The sequence below is a fragment of the Podarcis pityusensis genome (genome assembly GCF_964106645.2).
Source record: "Podarcis pityusensis genome assembly, chromosome: 3".
NCBI classification, from domain to species: domain Eukaryota; kingdom Metazoa; phylum Chordata; class Lepidosauria; order Squamata; family Lacertidae; genus Podarcis; species Podarcis pityusensis.
The window spans coordinates 12,615,508-12,630,323 of NC_138026.1; the positions used below are offsets into that span (position 1 = coordinate 12,615,508).

The 14,816-nt window shown below is 41.1% G+C and overlaps 1 protein-coding gene across 3 annotated transcripts in view; it reads right to left on the reverse strand.

The window, feature by feature from the left end:
* Positions 1 to 14,816, reverse strand: part of PAK5 (p21 (RAC1) activated kinase 5) — a gene marked incomplete at its 5' end in the record, with an annotated part of 120,414 nt that overhangs the window by 2,070 nt on the left and 103,528 nt on the right. For all 3 annotated transcript variants that reach the window (XM_080999080.1, XM_080999079.1, XM_080999078.1), the window contains 3 exons: positions 473 to 607; positions 5,823 to 5,948; positions 12,369 to 12,495. In XM_080999080.1, the coding sequence (XP_080855206.1) occupies positions 473 to 607; positions 5,823 to 5,948; positions 12,369 to 12,495 (388 nt within the window). The remainder of the gene's footprint in view (positions 1 to 472; positions 608 to 5,822; positions 5,949 to 12,368; positions 12,496 to 14,816) is intronic.

The window sequence follows — 14,816 nt, forward strand, 5'->3', positions numbered from 1 at the left end:
TGCCACTGTAGTAGCATACATGAATAAGTTTCTATACAGTTTAGGTAGTTCTGTCCCTATAATTCCCTAAAGAAAAGCTTCTGGGACTTATGAACCAGCAACATCTGTAGGGCCAAAGGTTCCCCAGCTGCCCACAACCCTTCAGTCATGTACTTATTACCCTTGTCCATCACCTTCCACACACCAGAGGGCAAAGGTCTACAGTGGTGAGCTTTATCTGGAGATGTAGGCTCTCTGTGCATAGTTTAGACTGAGTCATAATCATGCAGGGAGCCTTAGAGGCATAGAGCAGCTTCACCACTACAGACCTTCTCCTCCAATCATGTTTATGTGGGTGATACAGGGCGACAGAGATGTGAAGACAGGAGCAGGGCTATCAAGCATGTTCTTTGCTTTCTCCCTCATGCAATTCTATTTGTCTGAGGCTCAGAATGGCTGACCAGGGCTTTCATGAAAGTGTAGACCCTCTGACCTTGTGTAGATCCTTCACCCTTGGTGGTAAATTGTCTCGGATCCTGCGCATTGCCTGGAGAGGTGGCTCATTGAAATAAGGCGGCTCTCCATCAATCATCTCTATGACCATGATACCGAGGGACCAGATATCCACCTGCAATATACATCCATGTATTAAAGTCTGAAAGGTGCTACACAGAGATGTCTAATCCCCATAGAGACATTGTCCTATCAACATTTTTAAGAGTTAAGTCTGCTTGGTGAAAATCTCTCCTGAAGGGCTGATGACACAGGGTGGATCTACATACAGGGGGGAAACCTGCTACGAATAAGTCATAAATTAAATCGTTATAGCAAAAGAAAAAAATGCTATGTAAAAAATGCATTGATTTTTTTTTGCTTTCCAGTGCCATCTGGCGTTGCATGTTTATAACGCATTCAAAACATTTTTAAATTTTTCTTTACTAATGTAGCTGAGTCCCAAGAGTGAGATTACACATTTGGATCAGGGTGGCTCTGGAAAGATATTTAATTCCAACCCAGGCAGTGCTTTTTTAAAATCTGAAATTTCTTTTCCTGCTGGAATAGACAGTCTTACCAGTTTCCATGCACTGGGTTTCACTGGGTATCACTGCCTATGCTTAAATTTAGTAATGCCACTGAAACTAGAAATTAGTCAGTTAATTAAGTCAAAATCTAGTGTGTTTGTAATTCTCGGCCTTTTGGTGAAGATCAAGTGCAGTACAGTTAATCCTTGATTGTATAATGAGCCCTGACTCTGGTTCAGTGAACATTAACATTTTTCTAATTTGAACTGAAATTGATTATGAGTTAATTTATATTTTCTGTGCTTGCACAGTCAGCATGTAGATTTTGTGGGGGGTGAGGTAGCTATATTCAAAGATTCTGCAAATTGTTGTTATAACTTCCGATTGAATGTGTCATGCTGGATTCGGGATTCAGTGAACAAATAATAATAATAATATATTAGGTATACCCTGCCCATCTTGGCTGGGTTTCCCCAGCTACTCTGGACGCTCCCAACAGAATATTAAAAACATGATAGAACATCAAAGAAATCAGAGAGAGAGGTTTCAGAATGAGACAGGTTTAACAGTGGTTAAGAAAGTTAAATACCTGGGGATTAACATGACAGCAAAAAATGGGAATTTATTTAAAGACAACTATGAAAAATGCTGGGCTGAAGTGAAAAAAGATTTAGAAATTTGGTCAAATTTGAAGCTTTCACTGTTGGGCCGTATTGCTGCGATAAAAATGAATGTATTGCCTAGAATGTTGTTTTTGTTTCAAACATTGCAAATTGTGGACAAAATGGACTGTTTCAAGAGGTGGCAGAGAGATATTTCTAGATTTGTCTGGCAGGGCAAGAAGCCTAGAATAAAATTTAAAATACTAACAGATGCAAAGGAAAGAGGTGGATTTGCCCTGCCAGACTTTAAACTTTATTATGAATCAGCAGCTTTTTGCTGGTTGAAAGAATGGCTGCTTCTTGAAAACACAGACATTTTGGATTTGGAAGGTTTTAACAATGTATTTGGATGGCATGCATATCTGTGGTATGATAAGGTCAAAGGACATAAAGCATTCAAAAACCATATTGTCAGGAAAGCATTGTTTAATGTTTGGATAAGATACAAGGATTTATTGGAAAACAAAACCCCAAGGTGGCTGTCACCAATGGAAGCGAAAGCTCAGAAAAAGCTCAATATGGAGGTCAAATGGCCGAAATATTGGGAAATTTTGGAACAAGATGGAGATAGACTGAAACTGCAGAGTTTTGAGAAATTAAAAAACAAAGTGCGAGACTGGCTTCATTATTATCAGATAATGGAGGCATATAATTTGGACAAGAAAATTGGCTTCCAGGTGGAAAAATCAAAATTAGAAACAGAACTATTAGAACCCAAAACTAAGATTTTGTCAAAGATGTATAACTTGCTGTTGAAATGGAATACTCAGGATGAAACGGTGAAATCTGCTATGATTAAATGGGCACAAGATGTTGGACATAACATAATGATGGCTGACTGGGAACAGTTATGGACCACAGGTATGAAGTTTACGGCATGCAATGCCTTAAGAGAGAATATTATGAAAATGATATACAGGTGGTACATGACCCCAGTCAAGCTTGCAAAAATCTATCATTTGCCCGATAACAAATGTTGGAAATGTAAAGAAACTGAAGGTACATTCTTTCACCACTGGTGGATGTGCCCAAGGATTAAGGCTTTCTGGGAGATGATATATAATGAATTGAAAAAGGTATTTAAATATACCTTCTTGAAGAAACCAGAGGCCTTTCTCCTGGGCATAGTCGGCCAACTGGTGTTAAAGAAGGATAGAACTTTCTTTATGTATGCCACAACAGCAGCAAGAATACTTATTGCAAAGTATTGGAAGACACAAGACCTACCCACTCTGGAAGAATGGCAGATGAAGGTGATGGACTATATGGAATTGGCGGAAATGACTGGCAGAATCCGAGACCAGGGAGAAGAGTCGGTGGAAGAAGATTGGAAGAAATTCAAAGACTATTTACAGAAATATTGCAAAATTAATGAATGTTAGAATGATGTTGGAATGAAGTTAGGTGGTTTAAGCAGTAATGCTATAAAGGTGTATGTAAAAAAGGATTGATAACAGGTGAAAATTTAAAGTTATAGTATATTAAGTTAAAGGATCATGAGAAAATAAAGAGGGAAAGAAATTGCTGACTTAACTAATTGAACTGGAATACAAAGAAGGGAGGTATGAGGAGGTCAGGGAAACAAGGATATGAATGTAAGCTAAGGAAAAATTGATCTATTTTTCTTTTTTTTTCTTTTTAAGTGTTTTTTATTCTTTTATTCTGTATTTTGTATTTTTCTTGTATTCTTACTTCTTGTTTTTGTGTAATTCTTTTTTTCTGAAATTTTAATAAATATCATTTAAAAAAAAATAGAACATCAAAGAAATAATAATGAATTGTGCATGCACACGAAAGCTTATACCCAGAACAAACTTAGTTGGTCTCTAAGGTGCTACTGGACAATTTTTTTATTCCCCCCCCCCAATAAGATTTTTGACAGGGTGACTTTGCCCATCAACTACAGGCACCCTGACCCAAGAATTCATCTGAGCAGAAATCCTGTTTAGTGGTATGTTTGTTTGTTTGTTTGTTTGTTTGTTTGTTTGTTTAAGAAAATACTCAACACCAGAAAGCTAAAACACAGTATTAAATATTGAACCGTGGTTTATTTTGCAACTTCAGTATGCTAGGCCCTAAAATGCGATGTCCTTATCTTATGTGCAGCCGTAAGGCATGATGGATTTTTCACTTTGCACTGAGTAATATATTACATAATCAATGCATCCCAAATGGTCACCTACAGTTTCCCTTTCTAAACATGCAGTATTACCAAGGACGATACTGGATGGAGAAAAGGATCAAGCGAACTGCTAGTACATGAGAATCCTTGCAGCAATTTCTGAGACTCTGATAGCTTCGGTGGGGCACCGAAATTGCTGCAAAGGCCTGTCCGTTCCCATGAAGCTTCTCCCATGGGAAAAGGTTAAATGTGCAAGGACATTTTGAAGCTGTGGTTTGTAGCCAATGCTAGTTCTACCCACTGAAATCAATGCACATGATTAACATAGGCACCAGGGCCATCTTAAGTAGAACTGGCACCATCGTGCCAGAAGCTTTGCAGGGCTGAAGCAGGCGGGCAGCAGCTGGAGGGCGGCTCTTCCAGCGGGGAAGAGGCTGAGGCTCTGGGCACAGCGCTACTTCAGCGAGGTGGGCGAGGGCGGCGAGCTGATGCCAGGAGGAGCCACATCCAGCCTCCGCCTCTTCCCTGGAGCCCTCCAGAACTTGGCGCCCTGGCACCCCGCACCACTTGCCTCTATGGGCAAGATGCCCCTGATAGGCACATTGATTTCAATGGGTCTCCTCTTGAGTAGAACTTAGTTGGATGGAGCCCTCCGTTGGTATTCATAGGGACCATAAGACTGGCTACTTGGGGGTTCCATAATGCACCCCAGTGCAGCAGAAATAGAGATGGGGCCACACAGGGCGACTTTACTGGACCTGCTGAAACACCTGCTCCACTGGGCTCTTCCATCAACTACAGTGGTACCTCGGGTTAAGAACTTAATTTATTCCGGAGGTCCGTTCTTAACCTGAAACTGTTCTTAACCTGAGGTACCATTTTAGCTAATGGGGCCTCCTGCTGCTGTTGCGCCGCCACCACACGATTTCTGTTCTCATCCTGAAGCAAAGTTCTTAACCCGAGGTACTATTTCTGGGTTAGCGGAGTCTGTAACCTGAAGCGTCTGTAACCTGAAGCATCTGTAACCCGAGGTACCACTGTATTTATTACCTGGCAGCAGCGATAACATAAGGCTGCAGTACAGGGAGCGGTGGGAAGCAGGGGCACTTTATTATTATTATTATTATTATTATTATTATTATTATTATTATTAATATACCACCTTATACCCGGGGATCTCAGGGCGGTTCACAAAACAAAATCAAGATATAAAAACCACAAAATACATAATAAAAATAAAAATGACAACCCAATAACTCCCCCCAAAAAAACACACCCCAAATTTTAAAAGGGCTTAGGATGACATTCAAATCAAGCAAAGGTCTGGTTGAAAGGAATGTTTTTGCCTGGCTCCTAAAGGTGTATAATGAAGGTGCCAGGTGAACTTCCCTGGGGAGAGCATTCCACAAACGGGGAGCCACTGCAGAGACGTCCCATTTTCATGTTGCCACGCTCCAGACCACTCGAGGAGGAGACACACGAAGAAGGGCCTCAGAAGATGATCTCAGGGTCCGGGTAGGTTCATATGGAAAGAGGCGGTCCTTGAAGTATTGCGTTCCTGAGCCGTTTAAGGCCTTATAGGTCAAAACCAGCACTTTGAATTGACCCCAGAAAATAATTGGCAGCCAGCACAGTCGGACCTGGATCGGTGTAATATGCTCAAACCATCTTGTTCTGTTGAGCAATCTGGCTGCTGAATTCTGCACTTCTCTGAGAAGCCAGATCCATTTGGCTTTTCCTTTCCATTTTAGCTTATCATTATAAGAACTATCATGTAGCTTTAAAGATAATGGTGCCTGGGTTTGTTTGCTCTCCTCTTCCCTCCTCCTCCCTTTTCCCACCTTTCCTTTTGTGCTGTTTCTTTTAGAGTGTAAGCTGTGCGTAGGGACAATCTTTGTTTTGCTTCATGGCATGTAAACTGATCCAGAAGTCTTTTTTGCTTTGACGATAATGTGCTTCTGCTAATAAATGTTTGATGGAACGGTTTATAAAATGAATATATGTTGCTGTATGGAACAAAACACCAGTTGTACTTACCTCTGTTCCATAAGGCAGTCTGGAGATCACTTCAGGTGCCATCCAATAGGGGGTTCCAACAAGTGATTTCCGTTTTGGAACGTCTTTTGAAACCTGGGCACAGAATCCAAAATCTGACAATTTTATCTGAAATGAAAAAAACAAAAACAAATAAATAACACATCAGAGAAATAATCCAGTGAGCAGTGTTCAGACATATTTAGCAGATGCCCATCATTTTAGCTGTACAGTATTGATATTTATTCTCTGTTAAAACTAAGCAAGGCTCTGCTTTGGTAAGTGATGGAATTGCATATTTCCCAAAGTAGCCAAGATAAAGCTTACTGGGAAATGTGCATGAAGGTGTTAATACCATAGAGTAAGCTGTCCAGCCAGACTTGGCTATGTCCACTTCCCCTCACCTTGGGAGGAACTAGGTAATCAAGCCTAGGAATATCTAGGAAAATCCTCAATGATACACTGGGCAATAGATATTGGTCATAATATAGATATGGAAACATGGAAACGATTGTGGAATACGGATATAAAATTTACAGCCTGTTATGGTTTAAGAGAAAATTATATGAAAATAATATATCATTGGTATCTAACGCTGAGTAAACTGGCAAAAATGTAAAAAATTAAATCAAACAAATGTTGACAAGGTAAAGAGAAAGAAGGTTGTTTTTACCATATGGGGTGGCCTTGCAGTAAGGTTAAAGCTTACTGGGAAATGATATATAATGAATTGAAGAGGATGTTCAAAATAACGTGTGTGTGTGTGTGTGTGTGTGTGTGTGTGTAAACAAACCCCCAGAAGCTTTTCTATTGGGAATTATAGGGTAGAACTACCTAAATTATAAAAAAAATATTTATGTATGCTACTACAGCAGCAAGAATGTTACTTGCCCCAAAATGGAAAGAAGCAGAAGTCCCAGCAAAGGAAGAATGGATACAAAAAGTTATGGAATATGCAGAAATGGTGAAACTTACTGGAAGAATAAGAAATCAAGATAACTAACTTTTTATTAAAAAATGGAAATGGTTTATTGAATGTTTACAGATAAATTGCAAACCAATAAAAACATTGGCAGGATTATTGGAGTAACCTGCAGTTTCATAAGAGTATATATTTAAAGTAGATAATTAAATGAGCCAATTAAATGAATCTGAATATGCAGAAGATACTTTAAAAATAAATAAATTCAAGGAACTGCAGAAAGGGGGGAGGAAGTGAAGCTCTGAAATGTTAAAATGATTGTAAAATTAATGAAATGTATAAAACTGAAAAGTACAATTTTGAAAAAAACATAAGAAAACAAAACAAAACAAAACACAAAGTAGCCAAGATAAGGGGAAATGAATAAGGTTCATCCAGGGATGTGCTGGAAAATGAAGACCGTTGGTTAGGCTGGGAGGGAAACTTGTCTGAAATCCTGGAGAGCAATGTAGACAATTCAGAGCTAGATGGACCAATGGTAATACAGTAAGAAATTCATTTTGCAAGCACCTCCATCATGTCTCGAGCCTTTTTTCTCTTGGCTTTAATATACTCTAATTACAATAGACATTATATAAGCGCGCACAGCAGCTAGGCCAGCTCTGCTAGCAAAACAGCGATGTATTTAGAGCAAAATGAGGAACTCTACATGGAACTGGCGGAAATGACTGGCAGAATCCGAGACCAGGGAGAAGAGTCGGTGAAAGAAGACTGGAAGAAATTTAAAGACTATTTACAGAAATATTGTAAAATTAAGGAATCTTAGAAGGATGTTGGATAGAAACTAAGAGCTTTTTAGCTGTAATGCTTTAAGATTTATGAAAAAAGGCTTACAATTGGGCAAAAGTTTAATGGTAAGGATTTGCTGAACTAACAAACTGAACTGGAATACAAAAAAGGGAGGAATGAGGAGGTCCGGGGAAATAAGTCTAGAGAAGATAGGTTTGGAAAATTAATGTTTTTTTAACTGTTTTATTTTGTATGTTTCTTTTTTCTTTTTTACTTTTTTGTTATATTTTAAAAACATTTACTCTTTTTTCTGTATTCTGTATTTCTTCTATTTTTTGTAACTTTAATAAATATCATTTTAAAAAAATTGGAGCAAAATGAGGAACTATTCTTTTTATGAATTCATAGCAGAACCAGTTTTTTAGAATGTCATTGTCCATCCAGATAACCAGATAGCACCTATTGTGATGCCCTGGCAGAAGGCTTGTGGTTGAGCCCCGAGTCTTTGGGTTTGCATGTCAGAAACAGGAAAGGCAGCACACCAGGTTTCCAGCTCATTTGTCATGTCGGGCTACAGTTTGGGATCCAGAACAGAAAGTTGAAGGAAGAGTTAATAAGGAAGCTACATAAATGGTTGCAATCGCAGAGACCAGCGTTTTATTATAAGCGTTGTCTGTCTGGTTTTTTGGCATCGGTGCGTATGTTACTTTTAATCAAGTTCTACTTGCCCATTTCTCCTACCCCACAAGTCAACGTCGTTAAAAAAAGAAAAGCGAAAGAAAGAATGGTTGCTATTTGTAAAACAAAGGCACCCATAAGCACAAGCTTCTTTTTATACCATTACAAAATAGATGTAGCCAAGGCAAGTTTTGGGTGCCAGATCCATTTTCCCTTGCTGTAGGAGCGCAAAAATGCATGTCGATTGCTCCTCTGAATAGATAAAAGAGACGCTCCTTTTAAAAAAAAGAAGAAGAGGAGGAGGAGGAAAAATGAAAGGATTATACAACCTCTCATGACAAAATGTGCATTGTGGAGAGTAATAGGCATAATGAGGCTTTGTATGCATATCTACAAAGCAGAGAGGAGATGGCTTTTCATCAGCACCTCTTCTTTTTTAAAAAAAACAAAACCGAAGAAGATCTATTCATGATGATGGAAATAATTTTCTTTCCTTTTTGATGTTGGTCTATCACTCTCTCTGAGAAACTCTGCAAGTGGTCAACTCTATCGCAACTGTGCAGTGGGTTTGTGAGTGATCGAGGGTGTGCATGGTCAACTTGAAACCCTGTGAAGTCAATAGGATTTTTGTGGGATGTAACATCACTGAAGCAGTCAAACAGAACTTTTCCTGTTTGCTCAGACTGGACACACAGGGGAGTATTGCTCCAGGATTTCTTGTCACACCTGATCTGGAGCATTCTCCCCCTGCATGTGATCAGGTAGGTGGGCATGATGATCCTGGCAGACCCTATAAAGGGGCTAGTCACGCAGCCATCTTCCTCTTCCTCTCTTGCTCTTGCTTACTCTTACCCTTGATGCCTTTTGCTGTCTGTTGGCTCTCAGCCAGCAGCATATGGGCTCACCCCCCACAGAGGATGAACCCACACTTTTCTCTGTAATGGTAACTGCAAGCTAAAGCCTGCCTTCAGGACCATATGGTGAACTGAATGTAAGTACACCTTATCATGACTTTTAAAAGAAGACTGTTGAGTCATTATTGTTTTTAAGAGAGAACTAAAGCTGGATCATAAAGAAGGCTGATTGCCAAAGAATTGGTGCCTTTGAATTATGGTGCCGTAGGAGATTCTTGAGAGTCCCACGGACTGCAAGAAGATCAAACCTATCCATTCTGAAGGAAATCAGCCCTGAGTGCTCACTGGAAGGACAGATCCTGAAGCTGAGGCTCCAGTACTTTGGCCACCTCATGAGAAGAGAAGACTCCCTGGAAAAGACACTGATGTTGGGAAAGATTAAGGGCTCAAGGAGAAGGGGACGACAGAGGACAAGATGGTTGGACAGTGTTCTTGAAGCTACTAACAAACAGTGGGAGGCAGTGGAAGACAGGAGTGCCTGGCGTGTTCTGGTTCATGGGGTCACGGAGAGTCAGACATGACTAAACGACTAAACAACAACAACAAAACGGTATTTACCAGGAACAATCCAACCTGGACAAGCCAGACTGAATTGCTTAACTCAAATGATTCTCACGAATCCATCAACTACCTACCTGCAACATAAAAGGGAATGTGCTCTGCTACTAGCTCACTAGCGTGAGTGAGGAAGGATAATATTTAATCAATATATCCTCTCCTACTATCCTCAACATCCCCACAATTTTGTTCAGCCTAAGTGTATGCAGCCTGAATCCAGAAGGAACATTGAAAGATAAAGCATTATTTGTCAGTGGCAGCCAGCTGCATCTCTACTTGGGAAACGAATGCTCAGCACAACCTTCCTAGGCCGTTTGATAACAGAAAGAGGTATATTTCAACCTTGAGTCCCCAGATGTTGTTGGATTACAACTCCCCCATCCCCAGCCAGCTTGGCCAGTGATCGGGGGGATGGGCATTGTTGCCCCAACAACTTCTGAGGACACAAGGTTGAAGAATGTAGTAATAATAATAATAATAATAATAATAATAATAATAATAATTTATTTATACCCTGCCCATCTGGCTGGGAAAGCTAAGGAATATTGGGAGATGATATACACAGAAATAAAAAAGATGCTAATGTTGACACACACACACACCCCCCGCCTGGAGATGTTCCTTTTGGGTATAATAGAGAGTGAGATACCTAAGAATGTATTAAATCTGTTTCTTTATGCAACTGCTGCAGCCAGAATAGCCTATGCACAAATGTGGAAGGACAAAAAATGGTCCAATGAAAGAGGCTTGCTAGAATAAGTTAGTAGAATATATGGAGTTAGTGATGCTGACTGCAAAGATAAGAAACCAGGATGAACATACCATAGGAGAGGAATGGTAAAACTTTGCAGAATATTTATGAATTACAACAGTTATATAAATCCCCAAGTAAGACCAGGCATATGAGCAGCAGCTAAATTAACTAGAAGGAGTGGAAGGGTATGTAACACAACTAAGAGTCAAAAGGAACCCATGGAGGAAGGTGTGGGGGAGTCGAATAATGTAGAAGGATGATGAAGAATATCATGAAATGGATGTACCAATGTACTGTAAAAGCATAAATATTTTTTTTTTTAAAAAAAGAATACTGTCACAAAAAGCTGCCATTAGACCTGCAGCTATACTTTTGTGAGCTTTCAAGGTAGCAGAAAGGGGGCAGTCCTGAATTATTATTTTGTTGTTGTTATTCCAGCAGGCTCCATAAAGACAACAGAGAACGTGCCTGTTTAAGGGAAGGGAATTGCAAATGGCAGGGGTCACACAGTGAGACAAACTTTCAGGTGTTCTGATCTCAGGCTGTACAGGGGAAAACATCAAAAATACATCCAAACCAACACTTTGAACAGGTAGCCAATTGGCAGTCAGCAGCTGCACCTTTTCTCTGTAGCACTGGGAAGGAGAGGTAAGGTGCAGTTGAAAAGGAAACAGAAACCAAGTTTTATATGATCTGGCTGGGACCCAAAGCACTGTCGTTGGCATTCCACTCATGCCTGTGGGGCTTTTCAGCTCCCCCTTTCAGCAGCAGCCCCCGCTTCCCTGCAAGCCAAATGACCATGCAAAGCAGCAGGCCACAAAGAGGGAGGGGTTGATACTGCAAAGAAATGCAATTTTTTCTGCATGTGCACAGAAGCTCTCCCTTTTCATGTTTGGGGCATGTTTCTGGCCTCAGTTTCCTATAATTGATTTCTGCGCAAAGCGTCTTCTCCTTCATAGAGAGCATGTGTTGCAGCGGGGTCTGAACAGGCCATCCCTTTGTTGCTGAGCGGGTTAGTATGGATGACCATCCGCAGCGATTGGGCGGTTGGGTTACTGGGCAAATTTTGGTGTTGCCATTTAGGGGGACAGACCAAAGGTTATAAAATCAAGTCACACAGCACTGACTGGTCTTTTTTGCTGCATGCATCGGATCACCCGCCCATCCACCCTAATCTAGGGCTATTGCATTGACCTTGCTATACCTGTCATGGGGTCATCTGCTTTTGGGGCAGGGGCCTGGTAGGAATTTTGTCCATTTGGCTGATTGGCTGGTGCCATTTGGTTTTTGCCTAGCAAATCGTCACAACTTGTAAGGTTGCGGTTAGGCATTGGTTAAAAAAATGGTTGGTGGAGGGGTAAGTGCCTGTCCCTCCAATGCTGCTGCGGAAAGGGAATTCCGTTAAAGGAATCCAGGGGCTTGCCATTCTTTTGTCCGTACCCCTGAATGGGGCTTAGGGCTGTGCAAGCCCCCGGGAGCATGCGGGGGGGGGGGAGGAGGGTCTGATGCCCTGCTCCATGCTCTCCCCAATATTGTTTTCCCTCATTGGCTTCTGCTGGAATCCGGAAGTCAGTTCTGTCCCTGGGTGTGGGGACAGATAGTCATAACCAATGCCTAAGCAACCACTCACATTTAGGTATTTTAATAAAGTTGTGGCCAAAATTATGCCAAAAACCTTAAACAAAAATTATGTGTGAATTGTGAATTATTTAGGGGTGGCTTGGGGGACCTCGACACACAACACCCAGAGTTATGTTCTATGAGGCAATATCCAGAAGAAGAAGAAGAAGAAGAAGAAGAAGAAGAAGAAGAAGAAGAAGAAGAAATTGTACAACGTAAAACATGCTCATATTGTGAACTGCACTGAGATCTGCGGATGAAGGTTGGTATACAAAATTAATTCATAATAATAAATCAACTGCTGAGAAACTTACTCGCCCATCACTTGTGAGAAGTATAGAGTCGCTCTTTATATCCCGGTGAATGACTCCTTGGTTGTGCAGATAGGACAGTGCTCTTAGGACAGACAGACAGACAGTAGCAATCTGTTCTTCGTTCATTCTGGAATTTTTAAAAGAAAGCAACACATGGAAACAAAACCTGCTGTAGTGTTTTCATCTGCTTCAACTCCCATCATCCCTGACCACTGGCCATGCCAGCTAGGAACGATGGGAGTTGTAGTACAACGACATCTGGGGACCCATGGTTGAGAAAAGCTGTTCCATTTGGTGGAAACAGGCAGGGAACAGGGGCACTAGGGAAGCAAGTCTAGAGTAAGAGACTAGGGTGATGTCTGCTGCTTCCAGGAACTCTTCTCGTTATGAGACTTTTGAGGGTGAGCAGAGAGTTTGTTTGGATCCTGGGTGAGAACTGGGAGACTGAGAAGGAAGGAAAATGAATTGACATTGATTTATATGCATTAGTCACTTTGCATTAATGGAACACTTTAACATGTAACAGTGCAATTTTGTAATATTTAAATCTGTTGTTTTTTTAAGCTTTTTGTACAGTGCTTTGAGATGTTTTAAACATATTAAGTGGTATAGAAATTAAATAACAATCTATCAATCTAATTTTTATTTTTATTAAATTGTTTTGAAACAACATCAATGGGCGGTAGCTCATTTGGTAGACGCTTAATCTCAGAGTTGTGGGTTTGAGTCCCACATTGCGTAAAAGAGTCTTGTACCACAGGGAGTTGCACTAGACCTCATGGTCCCTTCCAACTCTATGATTCCATGATTTTAAGAACAACTTCATTATACAGATAAGTTTGAGTTCACACAAAAAAAATTTATAATGAGTTGAAAGTTGTGCATAAGGTTCACTCCCCACCCCTTTTCCTCACAGCAACCCTGTGATGTAGGTCAGGCTGAGAGGAAGTGACTGGCCAAAGGTCCCCCAGTGAGATTCATTGCTGGAAGTGAAGGAATGGGTTTCCCAAATCTAAAATCTGACTGTGCAGTCAGTCTGAAACAGGCCCCCAAATCCCATTTTTCCTTCTCCATTAGCTAAAATGCATTAACTTGAGCACTTGAGCACTTGAGCCAAGAACCCAGCTGTATAAACAAAGCTCTCTCCTCTATCAGTCCGTGATGCCTAATGAATGGCCTTGTCCATTCCAAAGTGGAGCAGGGATGACACATCTGGGTCTTATCTTACTTCCTGACCACAGTGATGCACAGACCTTGTCCGGGAATGGTGCCAGGAGTGTTCTTAGAGTTGGTGACCTCCTGCCCCAAGATAAGAGTATAGGAACAGGAACAACCTTTTATGGTCAGGAATACCGGAACAGGAATATCTGTTTATGGTCATGGATGTCAACTTACGTGTATAAGCTGACGTGGTTGGATTCCTGGGGAAGGGGGGAGAGGGTGCCTGGAGGATATATGTACTGCATGAAATTTCTCATTTCTTTGGACTTGCTGTGAACTGACCACGCAAGTGCCTTCTGCTATCCGGAGAGCAGAATAAACTCTTTCTCTGAACCAAACCTCGGTGTCATTTGACTTCCTTTCTCCCTCCCAGGAGCAATGCAGACCCCACCAGTCGGTATAGTCTAATAAGGCTACAGAAGTGGGATCTGAACCCTGGTCTCCCAGGTCCTTGGTCTTAAACTCTTACCATCCCACTGGCAAACAATTGTGAGCACTCAAGCCAAGGATGGAGCCAACACTGCTTGTTCAGATTGCCATCGTGAAGACAGGGAATGTGGGCAGATGAAGACTCCCGACATCTCTTGCCTAATGAATGGTCAGTAGCTAATCGCAACACTGGCTGTGGTCAAGCCATCAGGCACAATGAACATTTTGCCCACTGTGGCCTCGTGTTATTTATACTGCAAAGCCTTCAACGAAACCTTAGAGAGACAGCCATAAAATGTTCAAATACCAAGAAAGGAGTGCTTCTAATGAATCCCGGCCCTAATGACAGCACTTAAGAGTTTTCTGGAAGCATCTGTTTGCAATTAAATGCCTGTCAAAATATTTGGCACGGTGACTAACAGTTCAGAAAATAGCTCCTAATGAAAGCTACGAGGGGTTTTTTTTTAGTATGTGGGCTGAAGCGGGTCTTTAAAATAGCCACAACAGAAAAGTTACAGAGCAAATGAGATTTTCCCCTATTTGAGAATCAGCTAGTGTAAAAGAATTAAGCACACAGACTTCCAAGTTGCTCAGGCACCAGCACATCCATGTTGGAAATCAAACCCACCACACTTCCCTTGTGCAGCATCTTACTGATACATCTGATGGTACAACCAAACTATGTTTAGCAAATTCACAGGTTGCCATGGAAACGACAAGGCAATGAATAGGAATTAGCAGGATAGGATGTACCCAATGTGTATGTCTCCCTCCAACTACTCTTCCTCGGTTGTTGTT